This window comes from Camelus bactrianus, chromosome 9 (genome assembly GCF_048773025.1).
Source record: "Camelus bactrianus isolate YW-2024 breed Bactrian camel chromosome 9, ASM4877302v1, whole genome shotgun sequence".
Classification (NCBI taxonomy): domain Eukaryota; kingdom Metazoa; phylum Chordata; class Mammalia; order Artiodactyla; family Camelidae; genus Camelus; species Camelus bactrianus.
In genome coordinates, this window is record NC_133547.1 from 58,578,317 (window position 1) to 58,599,449 (window position 21,133).

Sequence of the window (21,133 nt, forward strand, 5' to 3'; positions counted from 1 at the left end):
GGGGTATTAGAGTAAATGCACAGTGAAGGGAATGCAAAGGCATGTGGGAAGAGGATGGGAAGAGACCAGTTTAATTGGAAAGGAAAGTGGGGAGGAAGAGTGGAAGACAGAGTTGGGAAAGCACACGGACTAGAGTGGGCTTTGGAGGATGTTGAGAGCCTGAGAGAAATGCTTAGATGTGATTTCGTGGGTTCTTGAGCAGGCAGCTGGCATAAAGGAAAGAGTGCGTTAGGAAAAGTGGAATGGATTAGAATGGAGAAAGACTTCTTACAATGTCCTTTTAGCCTACATCCTTGCCTCCACCACTGGATATGAAGGAAAAAACACTCAATGGCTTACTGGAGTTTCTCTACACCAAAAACCTCACATCCTATAGTTTCTATTATCGTTTCTACTTTAAACATCACTCTCCTTTCCATTTTTTTTCCAGCCTGGGATACTGGAAGAAAGATGGTGTCACTACGGGAATAATTATACACCTGGAAGAAAGGAGAAGGATTTTTTTTTTAATAGGGAAGAGAATAGGTTCAGCTTTGGGAATACTGAGCTAGTGGGCATGGTGGGTTGCCCACGTAGAGCTAGTCTCTAAGGACAAGATTGACAACTGGTGCCAAGTCAGGGCTGGGGCTCTCAGCGTTGGAGTCTCCTGCAGAGAAATGCAGCTACAGGGAGCAGAGGTGCGAAACAAGAATGATTGTAGAGGGGGAGGAGAAAGGGGGAGGGCAGAGTCTTAGTGAGGGATGACCATAGTCAGGGCAGGAGAGCAAAGAGGAAACAATGGTGAGATCTGTGGAAGAACAAGGGACCTGTTATATCTCCAAAGATAAGAAACAACCTTTGAGGTGTGGGGGGCCAACAGAATGGACACAGTTATTGGAGGGTGAGGAAGGAAGACATGCTTTGGACCATCTTTTTTTTCCCAAATTGATACATCATTCACATAACATAAAATTTATCCTTTTAAAGTATACAGGGCAGTGGTTTCTGGTATACTCACACAGCTGTCCAACCATCAGTATCTAATTCCAGGACATTTTCATCACCCCAAAAGCAACCCGAAGGCAAGAAGTTATTGGTGACCTGTGAGAAAGCACTTTCCGCAGAGGGGCAAGGACACAGCCCACATTGCAAGCTGCGCAGAAGAGGTGGTGTTTGGAGGCCAAAAAAGGAGAGAGAGTGTTAAAAACCAGGGAAGGAAGAAGTGAATGGCATGACAGAGGTCCTGGAGAAGGTGGGGAGGACTGTGGTGCAAAGAAGCCAGGTCCAGAGCCCCGTCCTCCCTGTGGCGAGGGGCTTTGGGGAGAAGGGGTGGAGGGGAGGTTAGGGTGAGAGGAGGAGCTTGCAAGGTGGTCCCCACTACTGTGAGATGAAATAAGATCACGACGAGGTGGGAGTGTGGAGAGGGAGAGGGACATGGCTGTTTGGAGAGACGAGGGGGCAGCTCTGGCCCCGTGGGTTGGAAGTGTGTGGGAACAGCGCTGGCTGGGGCCTCACCAGCCAGCTTCTGCTGATGTTTGGCATCTTCCAGACTGTCCTTCAGCTTCTTAATCTCAGCTCGCAGCGGCCCACACTCCGCCATGCACTTATCCTGCCTCGCCTCCTGGATGGCGACTTCCAGTTCATTTGTCATGCGTTGCTGTTTCTCTAGCTCCATCTCCTTTTTTACGAGGCTGTTCTGAACCTGTGCCAGTTCCTTCTCCAGCTCATGCAGCATTTCGTCTTTCTCTTGGAGGAGCTGAGGAAAGCAAAGTGTTAATGCTGATAAAGACCTGAGAAGCAGCAGGGCGAAGTCAGAGATTGTCTTGAGCCCTCCTCCAGCCGTCATCTACTCTTGCCTTGCCAGGATACTGCAACAGCCTCCACCTGGGCTCCCTGCCTCCCCTCAGGCTATTCTCAATGCTGCAGCCAGAAATGGGCTTCTACAAATCCAAGTGAGATCTTGTTATGCTTCTGTTACAACCCTCCACTGGGTGCATCTCACTTAGGAAAAGGCCAAAGTCCTTACAATGACCTCCCAGGATGCTCATGATCTCGTCCTAGGCTACCTGTCCCGTCTCACCCCTTGCCATCCCACCCCTGCTTCAGCTGTCCCCTGGAACACTCTGAGCAGACTCCCACCTGAGGGCTCTTGCCCTTGCTATATTGCCTCTGCCTGGAATATTCTTCAAGACCTTGGCCTGCGTGGCCCCCTTACTTCATTCAAATCTCTGCCCAAATATCTCCTTATCAAAGAGGCCTTCCCTGACCACTCTGGGTAAAATAGCCACCAAGATATTCTAGGAATTTATCAGTATAGAACATTTTATTATATATTAGGTTTGTTACCTGTTTGTCGTCTGACTCCACAGACTAGAATGTAAGCTCCATGAAGGTAGGGAAGTTGCATGCTTTATTATATTCTTAATGCCTAGAAGATATGCTTGGCATATCATAGGAGCTCAGAAATATTTGTTGAATGAATATATGAGTGACTCAGAGCTGCTTATCCACACTCCTTGCTTCTTGTCGCCATCTCTCCAAAGACCTCCCTTTTGACTGGTAGATCACCTCCAGATCTTGAAACTGGAGGTTTGAATGACTAGCCAGTCAATCAATTGGATTACATCTACTAGCTCTGATGAAAGTTTAGAGTTGGAACAGTGCTGACTACAAAATCGTTCACTGGTTTCAGAGCCTTTCTGCCCTTGGTTCCATTCTTAGGCTTTTCTAGGAGTTTGATTTAGGTTGGAAACTACAGATCTTCTAGGACATAGCTCCACTATATTTTCAAACTACCTGATATGCATGTTCATAGGATATTTGTAATTAAAAAACTGAAATTCACTTGTAATTCTTAATAAGGCTACATATTATTTTATAGCTTTTCTTTCTACTATCAGGCATAAACAGGAGCGTAAGGGAACAATGCAAATGTGCCCCAAACTCTCTACCTTGTGGGGCTGGGGAAGAACCTCTTTCTTACAGAGTTCACATCTCTACTAAGGCCCCTGACATTGATTTACTTGTGTGCTATGAGAAGTTCCAAGGAAATGCTCAGAACTGCTTCTGGGCCTGAAGAACCGCAACCTCACTGCACACGCGTGGGCGCTCCCCAAGCAGTCGCGGTGGGCGCAGAACTGCACGACCCACTGCGCCGAGGCCACGCCCCACCCCGGCCCTGCGGGCGCTTCCAGGGCGGCCCTTGCCTTACCTTGTCTTTCTTCAAGCTAAGCTTTTGGGTCTCAGTGAACTGCATCTGCAGCTCCTGCAGCCGCCGTTGCAGGATGGTGACCTCCTTCTCCTTCCTCTCCAAGTGGGCGGAAGTCTCCTCACGCAGCCCGTGCAGGTCCAGCTCCAGCTTCATCATGTCTACGGCGGGATGAGCCAGAGCACTTCTTGCTCAGGGAAGGGCTCCGGCTTCCCTGGCGCCCCCGCCACAGCCCACCGGCCCACCCTTTACCCTTCATGATGTTCTTCTTCTGTTCCGACACTGCTTCTAGCTCCATGCGCAAATCCTTCACGAGGTTCTGGTACTCCTCTACATGCAGGCACTGGCTGTCTTTCTGCTCTTGCAAGTGCTTCAGTATCTGGGGAGAGGGAAGAAGAGCAGGGCAGGGTGAATACCTGGGGGAGGGTCCCCTATTCTCCAGTGCTGAGGGTCCAGAACGGGCAAATCGGACGGATGTACAGTAGAGTGGTGGTTGCCCGGGGCTGGGGGAGGGAGGATGGGCAGTGACTACTCATGGATACGGATTTCTTCTCAGAGTGATGAAAACGTCCTGGAGTTAGTGGTGATGTTGTCCAGCTTTGTGAATGTGCTAAAAACCACTGACTGTATACTTTAAGTGGTGAGTGTCATGGTATGTCAATTATATCTCAATTTAGAAAACTAGAGTTAAAAACAAAAGATATGACAGACTTCTCACGCTCATGTGGGACGGAATGTGTACAAAAGGAGCCACCCCTTCCTCCCTGCTACACTCAGTGTCATTGATGAAGCACTTACTGTGTGCCATGCACTGTCCTGGGTGCTGTAATCAACACACACACACCCTCCCCAATCCTTGCCGCCAGGGAGCTGACCTTCTGGTGGGCTGAGACAGACAAAGAGCATAAAGCAGTGACTCACAGAAATCATTAAGCATTGTTAAGTGCTACAGAAGAAACAGAATAGTAAAAGGGGAATGAAGGTCTAGGGGGTAGGGGTGCAGGTGTGAGGTTGCAAGTTTAAATAGGATGGATGAGTTGGCCTCACTGAGGAGGTGGCCTCTGAGCAGGGACTTGCTGGAGGTTAGGGTGTGAGCCATGTTGAGGTAGGAGCTTTGCAGATGGCGGGGACCAGCTGGTGATAAGGCCCTGGGTGGAGAACATGGAGGAGGCCCTGTGGTTAGAGTGGAGTGAGTGATGGGGAGAGTAGGAGGAGAGGAGGTGAGGATGTTGTGGGCAGGCATATCACGTGGGGCTCTCAGTCACTCAGCAAGAACTTTGGCTTCTGCCCAGAAGAAGAGGGGAAGGGGCTGTAACCAGAAGAACATGGATGTGGGGCCGAGGAGGAGTAATTCATTGACTGGACATCAAGGGACATAGTTATGTGATTTCAGAGTTGACAGGAAGGGTAGGCTGCAGCAGGAAGACAGAGGGAGACAGCTGGGGAAACACAGGGCAATCTCCGTAAGACCAGGGGGTGGGCCCTGCAGGGACTCAAAGGCCTACTCTGTGCCAGGCCAGCTGCGGGAGGAGGGGACTGCTGGCACTAACTGTGATGAGGTGGGGGTCTAGTCCTAACAGAATATTCACATAACATGAACGCTTTGGATAGGATATATAAAATGGTGGGGTTAAGTGGATTCTGTTTCTTAGGAAGTCTGTACCATTTAAAACAATGGAGTGTTAAGAATTTCTGTTTACTGGGTAGAGTTTCAGTTTTGCAAGATGAAAAAGTTTTAGAGATTTGTTGCACAACAGTGCAAATATACTTAATACAACCAACTGTACACTTAAAAGTGATTAAGATGGTCAATTTAATGTTACCTATTTTTAACCACTATAAAAAATGAAAAAGTAAGGGAGAAATAAAGACATTTTTCAGATTAAAAAACCATGAAGTATGTGAGCTGTTGCTGTAGGTCAGCATGTGAATAACATGGAACTGACCTTTAAAATAAATACTGACAGATGTCCAAGGAGAAACTCCAAAGTTTATCCAAACTTGGTGGGATCAGAAAGTCCTGGAAAAAGAAGCGTCTCTGCCCCCCTGGCTAACGGATCCCTCAGATAGCTGATATGTGCTGACTCTCTCTGCCACTCCCCTTTGCCACTACTTCAGCATCAGCCTGGCCTGCTTTGCCTTGTACCTCAAGTTCAGGCATGACTGACGTTAAGACCTTGTCTGGAAGGGAACCTAACCTAGTTCTGACTATGTTTTAATTTGTTAACAAGATTTAAATGCTTATTCATTATTAGAATTGACTTTTTAGATGGCTTTGAATTTTGAAACGTTAAGAGTTTTTTTTTTTTTTAAGGAGTGAATTTGAATTAATAATCTTCCCTAAATTTGTTGCGTTTCAACTCCAGCTGGAAACTAGAAGGCTGGATGGTCCTTTTGAATCTAGCACGCCAACAGGAGTCTCTGTCTTGTTTAGGAGTACCATTGGACACCTTAACCCATTGTAAGGGTTAAGAGATGGTTGCAATTCCAAAATTCAGTTCTGAAATTTAATGCCGCCAGACACACTCTTTGGGGGCTTGTCATACATTATATATAGTATCCTCATGGCAGAAATGACCAAGGTCACAAAAATATAAAGTAGAATATAAAATATAGTAATAAAAACTTAAAAAAAAAAAAGGAGGAAAACCCAGAATCAAACCCAACGTGGCCCAATCCCACCAGGCACAAATAAGCAAAAGTTCTCCTACCTTTTTGATGTCTTCACAGTCTTCTGAGGAGCTAGGGGGATGTCGGTGGGTGGCTGTATAGGAAGCAAAGTCTGCTTGTAATTTTATCAAAGCCTCTTCACGCTCCAGAACCTGCAACCGAGCACAGGACAGTTATGCTGGATGATCTATGCAATTATTACTAGTACTTTTTTTTTTTTTAAGTATAGTCGGTTTACAATGTTGTGTTAATTTCTGGTATACAGCATAGTGTTTCTTTAGTTATACATATATATATTCCTTTTCATTATAGGTTATTACAAGGTATTAAATATAGTTCCCTCTGCTATACAGCAGGACCTTGTTTAACTAATACTATTTTTTGCAATGTACTCCTTTTTTCAGCCTAAGTTTGTTGCAGCAGCATTGTCTAATTCATCACACACTTCCTGGTAAGGAGAAGGAATTATGTCCTCAATATTATATTAAGGTTCATTAAAGCACACACAGCGATTTGTCTTGAGTCCATCAGTGGCTACATTTTGGACTCTCTTCTCAACCTTTGTGTGGTCCAGTTTATGAGGCATAAGAAACTTCTTTGGAGTCTGTGATGGGAGGATGTACTGAATCTCTCAGAAGACAGGATGAAGTTCAAGAACTAAGGAAGTTTCTTATGGACTGGGTGAATGTGTGTTTGTTTGTTTGTTTGTTTTTGAAAATTAGAAAAACATAAAACTTTTGTTCTTGTTTGCTGAAAATAATTAAAAAAAAACCCCCAAACATTGAAAATAAGAAGTTAGAACATGAACAGAAGGCAGGAGCAGGTGTGCATGAGACACGAGAAATACTGATAAAGAGATTACTGTAGGCGACTTTTTTCTCCTCCTCTTTTTCCTCAGAGCTTTATTTTGCGTCTCTTGGAAAAATATTCTCGGAGACACTTACCAAAGCATTACTGCAGGCTAGCTTATTTCGAAGTTCCTGTATTAGATCATCCTGTTCAGAGACCTTTTGCCAGACTTCAGATAGTCGTTTCAGGGTCTCCTGATGCTCTTGAATCATGCAAGGAGAAGTGTATATACGCACTTTTGAATGATCACCCTTGTTCTCGGGCTCCTGGGATATTTAAAAATAATAGGTTGGTTTTGTTCACAATTTTTGAGTTAATTTCAGAATGCTGTGAACATGGAAAATCTCTAGACCTATATTGTAAAGGTTAATGCTCATTTATGTGAATCAGAGCTTCCTTAACAAAAGAAAAAATTTAACAAGTGCACACACATGGTGAAAAGTTTAAACAGTTCACAAAAGAATATACTGAAAACTCAATCTTGACCCTCCACGATTCAAGTCCCCTTTTCCATGACAGTCTGTGTTATCAATTTTTTGTATATCCTTCTGGGGATAATTTATGCATATTTATACATGCATATATGTATCTGTATATAACTCCCCACTTTTTTCCCTACACAAATGAAAGTCTTCTGCATACTATTCTAAACATCGTGTTTTCACTTGGCAATTTGTTTAGGATATTTTCCAATTGTTACTTGTAGATATATCATTCTTTTTTAAAAATTAATTTCAAATTACACAAGTAATACATATATATATATATATTATCTTTCTAAAACATGTAACATTACAGGCAAGTCTAAATTTCTCTTTGACCACTACCTCTAATCTCATACTCACTGCATTCTCCAGAGATGACAGTTTGTGCATATCCTTCTAGAAAAATGAATATTGTACAATATATTATTTTGTTTTTTTAAAACATAATTTTTTTTCTCACTCAACAAGATGTCTTAGAAATTCATCCGTGTGTTTCTATCTGGCTCTTTTAAATTACTTTTAAATGTGTTTATCCAGTCTCCTACTGATGGGAATATATGTTGTTTCCAAGTTTTTTCTAAAACAAAGCTGAAATGATTATTTTTGCACATCAAATTTTAAGTACCTATTCTAGTATATGTGTAGATTAAATTTGTAGAAGTAGGAAAGCTAGGATTGATTTAAAACTTTGATAGATATTGCACAATTGTCCTTCAAAGAGAATGTACCAATTGACACTCTCATCAACATGAATATGCCTGTTTTCCTAGAACTGTGTTTTTTTTTTTTTTTATGTCTTTCTCTAGATCATCTGAAATCATGCATGAAGGTTACTACCTGTTCACTGGTCTGCACTAATAGTGAGTGAACTGATGCAGACAGGCAAAAAAAGAGGAAAATGTCCTAGTTTGGATGGTAGATCCTTTCTCCATTAAACTGTCTCCCTAACTGGGCTTTTTCAGGCAAAGTTAGAAATAGCTCATGTTCACTGAGCATGAAAGCTGCCCGTGAGTGTATAAATAATTCAGTGTATATGTGGATAAAGGAATGGAAAACAATAAAAATGCTAAGAAACAGGAAGACGGTATCTACAGGTTCCAATATCTTCTTAATACTACAAGAAGGAAAATAGGAGTTAATTTAAAAGTGATGGAAGGAAGATTCCCAGAATTGAAGAAAAATGTAGATCTTCAGATTCAAAGGGTCAGTTAAGTGTTGAGAGGCTTAATGAAAAATGAATTAAAAAAAACCCTGAGCCTAGGCGTGCCGGGTATAGCTCAAGTAGCAGAGTGCATGCTTAGCAGGTATGAAGTCCTGGGTTCAATCCCCCATAGCTCCTCTAAAAAATAAAATCAATAAACCTAATTCCCACCCCCACCCCCACCAAATCTTGAGCCTAAAAACCTCCAGAGTTCAAAGAGACAGAACAAGTGACTTACAAAAAAAATGAGAAACAGATTGAAATCTTAACGATTCCTCTTTAATACTGCACGGTAATAGACAACGCAGCAATATTTTCGAAGACTTAAAGGAAGGTTCTTTAGTGAGTTTGTATACGCAGTCAAACTAGCATTCAAGAATGATGGCAAAATAAACCTTGTTCAGACAGAAATTTTGAGAAATGTTACGATTCACTATTGTTTACGGAAGAATTAACAAGGAATTATTACAGCAAAAGGTAAAGTCCAAGAATGCAGAAGAGGTGGAGTATACTACTGAGTAGTGAGCAAAAGTTGGCTTTATTTGTGATCTTAAAGAAATAAACATTTTGTATGTTATATAAACAGCTTGAGAGATTATAGAAAAGATGAAAAGCTCTCAAATTCATTTATAGTAGGGTAGCATAATCCAGACACCAATATGAGATGAGAACACAAAAATTCAAGCCATCAAACTAATCTCATTTCTGAAAATAGATGTAAAAAATTAAATGTTAATAAATTTAGAATAGCCGTTTATTATAACTTAGTATAGCAAATTAAGTAAAGCAGTTTATTATAATATAATGATATATATTATAATAATATGTATTAAGTAGGATTTATTCCAGGAACGTAAGAATTGACTATTAATGAAAATCTATTAATGTAATGCACTTCATTAAAGAAAAAACCCCCTATGGTTACCTTGATAGATGCTAACAAAATCATCTGATAAAATTCAATATTTATTCCTGATAAAAATTCTTGACAAGCTACATACAGATAGTCACATATTCAACTTAAAAAAGGATATTAACAAGAAGCCAAGAACAGACATTATACTTAATAGTGAAATATTAGAAACATTTTTTAAAAATGAGGAACAAGACAAGGATGCCTTGATTTTACACTGTTCAAAAGGTCCTGGTCAATGTGGTAAGATGGAAAATAGACTGTATAAATGCCAAAAAGGAAAATAATTTTAAAAAATCCAAGACAGTTGACTAAAGATCTGATAACAGAGCTCAATAAAGTGGCAGGAAAAGAGTTTTTCTCTACATCACTAACAATTAATAAAATTAAAGGTACAAAAGATCTTATTCATAAAACCAGTAACAACTGTAATATGTCTAGGAATAAACTTAGCAGGAGATATGTGAGCTCTATAAAGAAAAGGGTATAATCTTACTGAAAGGACACATAAGAAAACTTGAATAAAAGTAGAAGCCTGTCATGTTTCATAAGGTATGCTAATTCCCTCCAAATAAATAAATAATTTGAAAGTAAGTCAACATGAATCTAAAGTTCACCAAGAAAAGATGTACAAAAATGGCCAAGAAATATTTGAAAGTAAGGAACAGTGTAGGAGGACCTGCTCTAAAAAGAGCTATCAAAACATACTCCCAGTTAAAGTCAGTATGAAAAACTGATCTTGGTGCAGGAGCTGGCAAGTAGATCAAAAGAACAGAAGATCCAAAAAGGGAATCAGTACATATACTGAGTTGGTGCTTCGACTCAATGGGGACAGGATGGGGTGTTCTGAAAGTGGAAATGGGACACCTGGAGATCCATTTTGATGAATATAAAATTATAGCCTTTTCTCATTATGTATATAGGAAACATGAATGTATGTGTGTGTGTGTGTGTGTGTATTTTCCAGGTGGACTAAAGATAAAAACATAAAAATACAAAATCATAAAAGTGCTAAAAGAAAATATAAGATAAATCTTTGCAATCTTGGGGGTAGTGAAGGCCTTCCTAAACAAGAATAAAACCTAGACTTTAAAAAGGAGGACTGAGAGATTTAACTCTGGAAAAGTTAAAAATTTCTGTATGTTGAAAAATACCATTCATAAGGTAAAATGGAAAATTTACAAACTAGGAGAAAATATTTGTAACTTATACAATGAAGCATTATCACCTGTAGTATATTATGAACTGCCTATAAGTCAAAATAAAAAATACTAACAACCAACAAAAAATAGGTTAAGGGTTTAAACAACTAACTCATAAAACAGAAATCCACAGGACCAATACAATGGTGAACTCAGTACTTCATTCACAAGGTGGGCGCTGTGATGTGCCTCCCAGACCCCCTTCAGCACCGAAGGACTTACTCCCCCAGCTGCTAGGAGTGCTGCTCTAAGATAGCCCTCAGCTGTCAGCCGTTTTTGGGGACAGCCTGAGCTGAAGAAAACTTTTGCCCAAGGTCATGCCTCTCCTTAGGGACAGCTCCCATCTAATCACTGATCAACATGGAGGTATAAAGGCCCTAATTTAGACTTGCTCTAAAGGTCCTTCCAGCCCCAGAGCTCCTTATGGAGTTGGCTGAGGCCTTTGCTGGGACTATCATAGCTCAACTTCTTCCTCCGCCCAATCCTGCTTCCCTCCACTTCCTTTCACAGGTGTGATGCCAGGAGCTCTCTAAAAATGTCCTGTATGCCAATCTTTCTCAGAGTAAGCTTCCTGAGGAATCCATCTCACAACTATTAGAACTAAAGGAAATGAAAATTGTAATGAGAAAACCTGTCCCCACCCCTGCTCCATCCATCAGTTTAGCACAACATAAAGACATAAAGACTGAAAACATATCATGGGAGTGCTGGAAAATTATTGTTGGTTAAAGTGTAAACTGGTAGCACCTTATATTAATTAAGGAGACTTAAAATTCCTCAGGAGCAATCTTATAGGAGATGTGAAGGCTGGAAGTTCAAAGCTGAGGTCTACAAAATTCAAGGGACGGAATGACACTCGTTGAAAGTTTGGGTTTTTGGCAGAGAGGCTGGGGCTGTTACAGAATCACCTGGGAGCTCCTGGCCTGAGTGGTTTAAGTCCTACCTGACCGACGATCCCGCTGAGCTCCCCCTCCAACATCTTCACTTGGCACTCCAGTAACTCGATGTTGCTCAGGGAAGTCTGGTATTTATCCCTGTAGAGGTTTAAGCTCCTTTCTAGGGAGATGATCTTGTCCCCAGCTAAGGCGAGTTGCTCCTGTGCCAGATGGAGCTTTTCCCCTGTGTCCTCATTATGATTTCCCATTTCTTCCTCATAGAGAATCACCTGTTGGTGTAGGAATGAAACCACATTGAACCCATGGAAACATCTAATGGGGAAAGGATATGGCTATAAGACCCTATGCAGAGGAGTCATATCTTCACTAGAAACCCAAATGCAAAGCGTAGGCCCAGCACAGATCTAAAAGCTATCATATATAAAATCAGAATGTTAATGATTAGAAATTTGAAAAAAAAAAAAAGAAAGACTGTCCTGTTTAGGTGGTAAGCTTCTTACAGGCAGGGACCATTTCTAGTTCCCATTCTGCTTGTAATGTAGTTAAGAACTTGATAAAGCCTTGTTAGTTGATTAATAGGAATGAATTTGTATAGCTCCATTTTTTAAGGGCCTGAAATGCCAGTATTCTTTCTTTCCTAGGTGTTCTCCAGAGGTCTAATTTAGACAATGCGGAGCCCCTCATGCACACAGGTCCATGTCAGCAAAGTTCCCTAGAGGTAGTGGGGGAAGTGATCTGAAGTTCCTCTGGGTTTTGCACCATCTTTCTTTAGATTCCTTTTCTTCCTAATCAATTAATTAGTCAGCCAAAGGACAGATATTTATTGAGTGCTCACGAGCCATATCTTTGGTGCTTAGGGATATATATGTCTATTCAACATAGGCTCCTTATAATTTTGGGGAGATATGATTTAAAATTAATAAGCAACTGTTGAGTGTGCTCAATTGTATGGCTTGAATTATATATATTGAAGGAGTTAAGAGCAGGAGGGTCATCAAAGAAGGCTTCATGTGGGTTCAAACAGTTCAGCAGAATTCAGATAGAACACATTCCATTGGTCTAAGCTAATATATTTGCTGCCTGCCATTAGAGATTTGTCTCAGGAAAAGGTCTTTTAGTTTGAAGTGTTTATTTGGTAAGGAAAATAGGAAAGGAATATTTTATATTCAAATGTTTATAACAGAAGCTGTCAGTGAGGCCTGCTCATGTCCCCTTGGCACTCACCATTCCTCTGAGTGCTAAACACATTCCAACCACAAGCATCTTCAGTTCTTTGCCTGAGGGATGCTCTGGCCCCAGGAGTCCACTCAAGCAGAGGAGAAAGACAAGGCAGGTGACAAGTACTAGGGTGTTCATACCCGCAGGTGCAGCCCTCAACCAACGATTGGGGTGGTTGGCTGGGATCACTCTGAGGTGTGTTCTACACTATCTCCCAGAGTTTTCCAGAGGGATTGAACCCCAGTTTCCCACAGCAGTGATCATCTTAATAATGATTTTCCTTATGGGTTTCCTGCCCTTGTTTGATTCACTTCCTACTCTCTCACCATGCTTCCTGGGATCACCTTTTGATTAACTTGTCTTAGGGTCTGCTGTTGGAAAACCCAACCATAGATTGAAGTTTGATGCTTCTGTGTAACAAAGTATTGGGAGGAACTTGGCAGAATGCCTAAAGTAATTTTTCCAGTGCTTTCCCAGTTTGGGTTCTGTGTCAGTGATGGCTACTTGCCAAATCACACAACAATTCTTTCCCTCCTCCTTGTAATAGAACCTTGACTTTATTTGGGACAGTAGTGCACCTCACTAAAACACTTCATTACTTTGCCTTCCTAAGAAATAGCTGTAGCCATGTAACTAATGCTGGCCAATGGTATGTAAGTGAAAGTGTTGCGTGGGGCTTCTGGAAATTGTCCTTAAAAAGGAGAAGTGTGCCTTTCTCTCCCCACCCCACTTCCCACCCTGATCCTGATTATTTGGAACAAAGATGTGATGGTTGGAGCTCCAGTAGCCTCTTAGGTGACCAAAAAGTGGAAGCTTGGAGCTGATGATGGTGGAGCTGAAAGATAGGACCCTAGGTACGTGATAACAGATGCAGTTACCTTAAAAGTCCTAGACCACCTCTCTCTGACCTTCTTTTATATGTCATAGAAATAAACTATCTTATTTGAGACACTATTACTTTGGGGTTTTCTGTTTTATGGAGCCAAATAGAATCCCAGCTAATTCAGAGTCACTTTATCCAGGCTGGACTTGTCTAAATTATGATGAACCTGCCAGTTTTAATACAATCCTTTCATTAGCTTTATTAAACCATGAGTTATGTTCACAGGCTTTGTCCCGGATTATATTTTGTGGGATAACCTTTGTTCCTTTCCCTCCCAATCCTTTTCAGCAAATTCCTATTGGTCATAATATTTCCTTAAAAAAATTACATGTTTTTAAGTCCCCTCATAAAGCCCCTGGAGTTAGCTCTTAAGTAATGACATCATTCAAGAGAGTCCTTGGAATTTTATCTTTAAAGGCAGAGGAAGAAAATGCCAGAGGAGGCTGCCCATCCCATTTCTTAGAACCGATGGTTTTACGACTGCTACTGCTACCATTGTCCAGCTGATTGTGGTTCTGTAGCACTGGTCTTTGGAATTTACTTGGGATTCCACAAGGATGATACTCTCTGATTTAAAAAATACTACGCTGGGACATGAATGGAAATGAATGTCCAGAATGTACTTACGGTAAGTCTGTTTGATCTAAAATTTCCAGTCTGAAGAAAATGACTGATCTGGTACTCTCAGTGATTGACTCAGACTCAACATCTGATTATCTTATCAACTGTGCAAGTGCCAGGAATTTATATATTATCAAAATCTGATTTTTCTAAAATTGGTTGATTTAAAGGAACTTACATCTCTTTCACAACCCGCAGAGACCCAGCGTCGTTTGCATTTAAATTGCAGTGGTAATAAACGGAGGTAATGAACCTACACACACACCACACACATGTACACATGTACCACATACCCGACATGCATCAATACTGGATCTCTCACCCAATTATGACATTCTGTTTACTTCCCTCCATCCAGCTTCCAAAAAAAATCAAGAATTAAAGAGGGAAAGTTAGTAACACCTGCTCAAGATGTTGTGAAGCTCTCCTCTGTTAAGTCTAATGTTTGCTTTCTATTAGGCTTGGCCTGATTTCTGTAGGTACACTGGGCATATGGGACATCTTCATAATTACTCTGTCTATACCTCATCTTCTTTCATTTTGCAGTGATGGTGGAGAATAACCAGGTCGGAAGTCTGCTTCTCCAGGACGGACTGATACTGCAGGAGGGAACAGTAAGAGGTCTGTAACTCTTCTGTGCGGAACTCCAGTTCTTGCTGAAGGGCCAGCAACTTTTTCTTGAGTTGCTGGAGTTGTCTCAGATGACACTGTTTACTAGGTTCAAATTCCATGTGTGACTTCTCGAATGCTAATGCTTGCTTCTTATTCTGCAATTGAGATAGAATATACAGCTTTAGATTGTCACTAAGCATGCATTCAGTCTTCAGTTTTTTTCATTTGTTCAACCATTCACATCCATCTATCCATCCTTTTATCTTTTCATCTCCAGAGCACTTCTTCAACATTTTACTCTATTTCACAAGGAAACGTCACTTTGTATTTTCACTCTGTAGGAAGGATTTAAAAGAAGGAAAAAATCATAGTTCCTTTCTACTATTTAGATTTACCACTCATTATTTAGGTCAGAAGAAAAAACATACACATAAAGGACCTAGAGAATAGTATGAAGATAAACGTGATAATATGCTTATGTTTTGTCTTCACATATTAAGATAATACAATTGACCTGGAAGGGAAATGGATTTCTGGTTATAGTTCTTGGACTAAACTTGATTATTAAAAATGCCCAGATAAAAGGAGAAACTCTTGGCAAAACAGCTTTCCGGAATGCTGGGAAACAGGAGGCAGAGATATTGTTCAGGCACATTTGGGTATTGACTTTGTCTCCTCCTGACAGAAGATGTGACCTTGCAGATGCTGAGAGAGAGAGAGAGAGAGAGTGTGTGTGTGTGTGTGTGTGTGTGTGAGAGAGAGAGAGAGAGAGAGAGAGAGAGAGAGAGAGAGAGAGGGAAAGAGATAGAGAAAGAGAGAGAGAGAGAGAGAGAAAGAGAGAGAGAGATCTCCTGGCCAGTTTGAAATGCTGCTAGACCCATCCTACATTTTCATTTATTCATTCAAAACACATAGGTTGAGGACGTACATTGTATCAGGTATTTTGCTGATAGGACACATCCCTGAGTTGTTTATTCTAGTACAATTGAGGTCTTTGCACTGTTGCTTCTATATTTTCTTGCCCATCATTCCTGGTGACGTATAAGAGAGAGGCAGATGAAGAGGGTGGCCTGTAGGCATTCCTTAGCTCCCATCTCTGCTTATTATCCTCCTATTCATACTTTAAAACTCTGTCCAAATCCTGCTCTCCTTCCTATTTTCCCTGCAAAGCTGTCTTTGCACCAATACCAGACTTTACATGTCTTTAATGTGGCATTTCACCTCCCACCTTGCATTGAAATGATCTCTGTGTGTCTTATCTTTTAATTCGATTATAAACTCCCGAAGGGCAGAGGCCATGTCTACTCCTATAGGGCCTAGATTAGATTCATGCACAGCCAGGTATTGAACGAAAGGAGGAGATAAAATAGAGAATAAGCAATCTTGTTGGCTCCCAAGAATTTGAGCTTGTGGCCTTGGCTTCATTAAGCGAGTACTTCCAAACTTTTTAAAAATTGACTTTTTTTTTTAACAGTTTTATTGAGGTATTCTTTATCTATCATAAAATTCAACTGTTCTAAGTGTACAACTTAGTGATTTGTAGCAAATTTATAGAGTTGTGCAACCATTATTACAATCCAGTTTTAGAACATTTCCATCACCTCAGAAAATTCCCTCATGCCCATTTGTCACTCCCATTCCTACCCCAGCTCCAGGCAACCACTAATCTGCTTTATGCCTCTACAGATTTTCCCTTTCTAGACATTTCATATAAATGGAATTGTACAATATGTCATCTTTTGTGTCTGGCTTCTTTCACTTAGCATAATGCTTTTCGAGGTTCGTCCAGGCTATGGTGAGAATCAGTATTCTGTTCATTTTCACTGCTAACAGTATGAATACACCCTATTTTGTTTATCTGTCCACCAGTTGATGGATGTTTGGATTGTTTCAGTTTCTGGCTATTGTGAATAATGCTGCTATGGACATTAACATAGTAGCCGTTCTGTGGATATGATATTTTCATTTAATTAATTTGTTCAACAAATATTATGGTTTACCTACTATGTGCCAAGCCTTCTTCTAGGTAATAGGGATACACAGTGCATAAAACAGAATCCCTGCCTCCATGAAGTGTGCATCTATGGGGGGTGGGGTGGTGGTGGGATGAGTAGGAGGAGAGAGAGACCGAGGGAAAGGGGGGAAAGAGGTAGCAAATCAAATAAGTAAACTGTGTAGTAGACTAAAAGGAAAAAGAGCTCTGGAGTAAGGTAAAGCAGGGGAGGCAGATGAGGAACGCCAGGATGGAGGCAGTTATAGTTTTGAATTAAGTGTTTTCATGGAGGACCCCATTGAGAAGGTGACATTTGAGTCAAGACTTGGAGGAGGCAGGGAAGCAGCCTGGTGGGAATCTACAGCAGGAACACTCCAGCGAGAGGGACCAGCAAGTGCTAAGGCCTGGAGGCGGGAGGCATCTGGGGGTGTTTGAGCGGCCACTTTGTTCCAGTTGGAGCAGAGAGTGAAGGGAAGAGTAGCACCAGGTGAGGTGAGACAGGAACGGGAGGTATAGTCCTTTAGGACCACATAGGCCTTCCTAAAAACTAACTTTCCCTTTCAGGGAGATGAAAGGCCACTGGAGGGTACTGAGCAGAGGAGAGACAGGATCTCCTTTAAATGATACAAAGAACACACTGGCTGTTCTATTGAAAATGAACTGCAGGAAGCCAAAGACAGAAGCAGGGAGACTGGCAAGGAGGCTGTGCAGGAAGCCAGGCGAGAAGGGATGGCGGCATGGACCAAGGTGGAAGCTGGGAGAAGTGGATGGATTTTAGATCTATATTTGAAAGTAGACCCTATAGGATTTGCTTCAGCACTAGATGTGGGATGGTGGGAGATAATGGTCATCCAAGGGAGGATGACTCCATGGTTTTGGTCTGAGTAACTGGAGAGATGGAGTTTTAATGAGATAATTCTGTAAGAGCTGGGAATGATAGGAGAGAAAATTTTCGCTAGTGAGATTGGGTGGGGCAGCACAGATAAGGTAAGGGAGGCTCAGCCCAGTTCAGGGCTAGAAAGACAACAGCTGACTGTGCCAGTTCAACCTGAATGAGAAGACGGACAAAATGGACCACTGTGGTTACCAGGCAAAAGAAAGCCCAGGCAAAGGCAAGCTGAACTCTTGGGCTGAATATCTGGTGTATGTGGCCAGAGGGAAGTTGATGAGACTTCTTTCCTGAGCCAGACAAAGCTGAGTTTTATATTTACTCTGTGTAGCTATAATTGCCAACATTTATAATAAGTGTTTTTAGCTAAGCGTTTTCATTCTTTCCAAGATAAGAATGTTGCTATTCTCATAGCTCATCTGTGAATGAGGTTCAGAAAGAAGGGACTTGGGAGTGGTGTGTGTGTGTGTGCGTGTGTGCGTGCATGCACACAACATGTATGGGGGAGGGTCTCAAGAACCCAAGTCCTCTGTCTACACAGGTAAACTGAGGGGTGGGGAGCTACTTGGAAAAAGACAGGGTCATGAATAAATACTGAATATGGATAGAACTAAAGCAAAGGAGTGAATATCTGTACGGTTATTTCAGAAGGGCTTGTTTTAGGGAAGCAAATACTCATCAAAATCCTTATCAAATTTTGCCCCAATCCTGTTTATCTGGGCTTTGTTGAAGGTGACTCTATAAAATAACACAGCTGGATTCCTGGTCCTTCTAGTGCTTGTGTGTAACTGTGGATTTGGATCTGCCTTTCCACTGCAGGAATGCATGAGCCAGTTGACGACTAACTGGTTTCCTCATTGTGTACTCTTTCTTTGCTTCCCTGTATTTCTATGTCCCCACTTCCTATTCATTACTCCAAAGAATGAGAGAAGTTCTCTTCTTTTAAACGAAGCCAAACCTCTTTCCTTAGGGCTTCCCCTCCAAGTACATCATCTATACTTAGGTGCGTTCATAATTATTCTTTGACTTTAAAGCTTCCTGTGGGTAAAGAATGTCTTTTCCTAGTATAAAGCCTAGCAATCTGGCAGTGATACAGGCAAACTGTTAATAATTTCTATTCCTCAGAGGTCATGTTGAACCTCCTGGGTTTAATTTTGGTTTGAGGTAACATGATACACCAGCCAGATGATAAGAGCTCGCTCAGATCTATCAGTACAGGGCAAAGGTAGCACCTGACCTAATTTGTCTGGTTATAAAGATCCAAGAACTGCTCATACCTGCCGAGAAACTAGCCTTGGATGAGGATTTTAAACATTTGCACACTATAGATACCTATGGGTTTACAGGAATCATATTTCAACGACTTGGAGAAATGCCTAGACTTATTTGAGACCTATTAAATTTCTACTTATTTATCCTTAAGTATTCAAAAGGTTATTTTCTTAATTCTAGATGAATAGAAAATGACATGCTATGGATTAAGCCTGCATTTCACTTATATTTGTATCAAAGAGCAGTGTCACAAAGGCATCAATGCATTTCCTACTGCTTCTTTGTCTTTTTTAAAATTTTCTTTACAGTGAAGACATAGGTATTTTATTAGACTCTTCTTTGACCTTTAAACTGAGATCTGGAAAAAATGAGCAAGTTGGAAGTAATCTTCTGGAAGTAAGATTAATTCTTAAAATGACCATCCAGTGTTGGACATGATTCTAGAGGCCATCTGGTCCACCAGCGTTTTTCAGATATCTATCCAGGCCTCGGCTGTCTTTAAAGATAGATGACTTGGCCACCTGTAGGAAACTGTGCCCACATTTAGAATACTTTTTAGCCTACTTATGGTCAAAGAGATTATAGCTATTGCTCCCTCCTTGCCTCTGTGGCCACTTGACCACAAAAGGAAATTAATTGGCCTAGCATGATTCGGCTTTTGAAAAGTCACATTGGTTTCCACCCAACACTTTGTGCTTTTCAAGTAGATGCTAATTGATTGATGTTAAGTTCTGTATTTTCCCAGATATTGAAGTTAAGCTGACAGGTCTATAATTACCGGGATTGTCCTTTTTCCCTTTTTAAAAAGATGAGCACTTCACTTACCCTTTTTCAGTCTACAGGGACTTTCCTTATCCTCTTGAGTTCTCAAAAATAATCGCTAGCAGCTATGTAATAACACCTGCCAGTTCCTTAAGTACTCTTCGAAGTATGTCATCAGGCCCTGCTGCTTTGCCTACAGCCAGCTTTTCAAAATACTTTTTAACCATTTTATTCTCTCTTCTAGTTTGTGCTCTCTTCTGTCTCAGGTTGGCATTGCTCTGATAACTGGATCCCTGATGATTTTTCTTTTTCTTCATTTAAGAGCAAAAAGTCCCATCTTTTCCCAGTCATTGTCATGAACTTCTTTCCCTATCTTTGAAGTGTGAAGTTGGATATTCCCTCAGTTTAGCCTTATATCAGTAGATAGTTTTACCTGTTACTTCTTACATCTCCTACAAATTGCATTTCTTGTACTTTCTTGTATTGGTAGAGTGTAGGACTGTGTGTTTAAGTGGACATGCATTTCTTTTGGACACATCTTCATGGTTTAGACATTCTTCTCATAGTGATCTCTGTTTACCACAGATTAATTTAAAAAAACCCACCTCTTTATTTTGGAATAATTTTAGATTTACGGAAAATTTGCCGAAGTAATACAGAATGTTCTCATATACTCTTCACCTATCTTCCCCTAATGTTAACATTTTGCATAATCATAGTACATTTGTCCAACTAGGAAATTAACATTGGTAGATTGCTATTACCTAAACTACATACTTTATATTTTGATCTTATCAGGTTTTCGACTAATTTTTTTTTTTTTTCTGTTCCAGGATCCAATCCTAGATCCCACATTACATTTAGCAGTTTCACTGAAGGTTTTTTCCACTCCCAATGATTCAAAGTGATATCTTCATGTGATAATTTCCATAAAGAGTTCATATTAATCTTTACATGTTCAACTAATTACTTTTATATGCAGAAATCAAATTTCTTACAGTTTTATGCGAAAAATAATGTCCTCCATACACTTCCAAGAGACTGACAATCCGAGCTCTACTGAATATCGGGGTGTTTGCTAAAAGAGCCCAGGATACTGCTCTTTTTCTGGTTTGATCATCCTTTTATTATAATATCTCTGTTGTTCTTTTCTCCTTTCACTTTGATGGAGGCACTTTTGATTCCTGGGCAGGGTCAGGACAAGAGTGAGGCAAGTGATGTATACATTTTAAGGAGGCTTTCAGTCTCAGTGTCAAGCAAGGGGAGGGCTGGCACTAAAGAGGGAGTGCCCCGTACACTTTGCCTCTGAGGCACCTCATTGCTTTACCTTAGTCCCACTTCTCTCTGTTCTTGGGTTTTGGAGCATAATGTATTCTCCATTTACAAGCTCACCCACAGCGTGCCTGCCACTCCTTTAGTTACACATTACATCTGATGTAATATTTACATTTCTTTACATAACTGTGGTTCCTGAACTATG

The 21,133-nt window shown here is 40.9% G+C and overlaps 1 protein-coding gene across 1 annotated transcript in view; it reads right to left on the reverse strand.

Annotated features, from left to right (window-relative positions):
- PMFBP1 (polyamine modulated factor 1 binding protein 1) overlaps positions 1-21,133 on the reverse strand; it is a 45,380-nt gene that overhangs the window by 14,025 nt on the left and 10,222 nt on the right. Inside the window, exons 4-10 of the mRNA XM_074370494.1 lie at positions 14,650-14,892; positions 11,451-11,672; positions 6,802-6,972; positions 5,899-6,009; positions 3,440-3,566; positions 3,191-3,348; positions 1,495-1,735 (exon numbers count right to left, since the gene is read on the reverse strand). Of these exons, the coding sequence (XP_074226595.1) occupies positions 1,495-1,735; positions 3,191-3,348; positions 3,440-3,566; positions 5,899-6,009; positions 6,802-6,972; positions 11,451-11,672; positions 14,650-14,892 (1,273 nt within the window). The remainder of the gene's footprint in view (positions 1-1,494; positions 1,736-3,190; positions 3,349-3,439; positions 3,567-5,898; positions 6,010-6,801; positions 6,973-11,450; positions 11,673-14,649; positions 14,893-21,133) is intronic.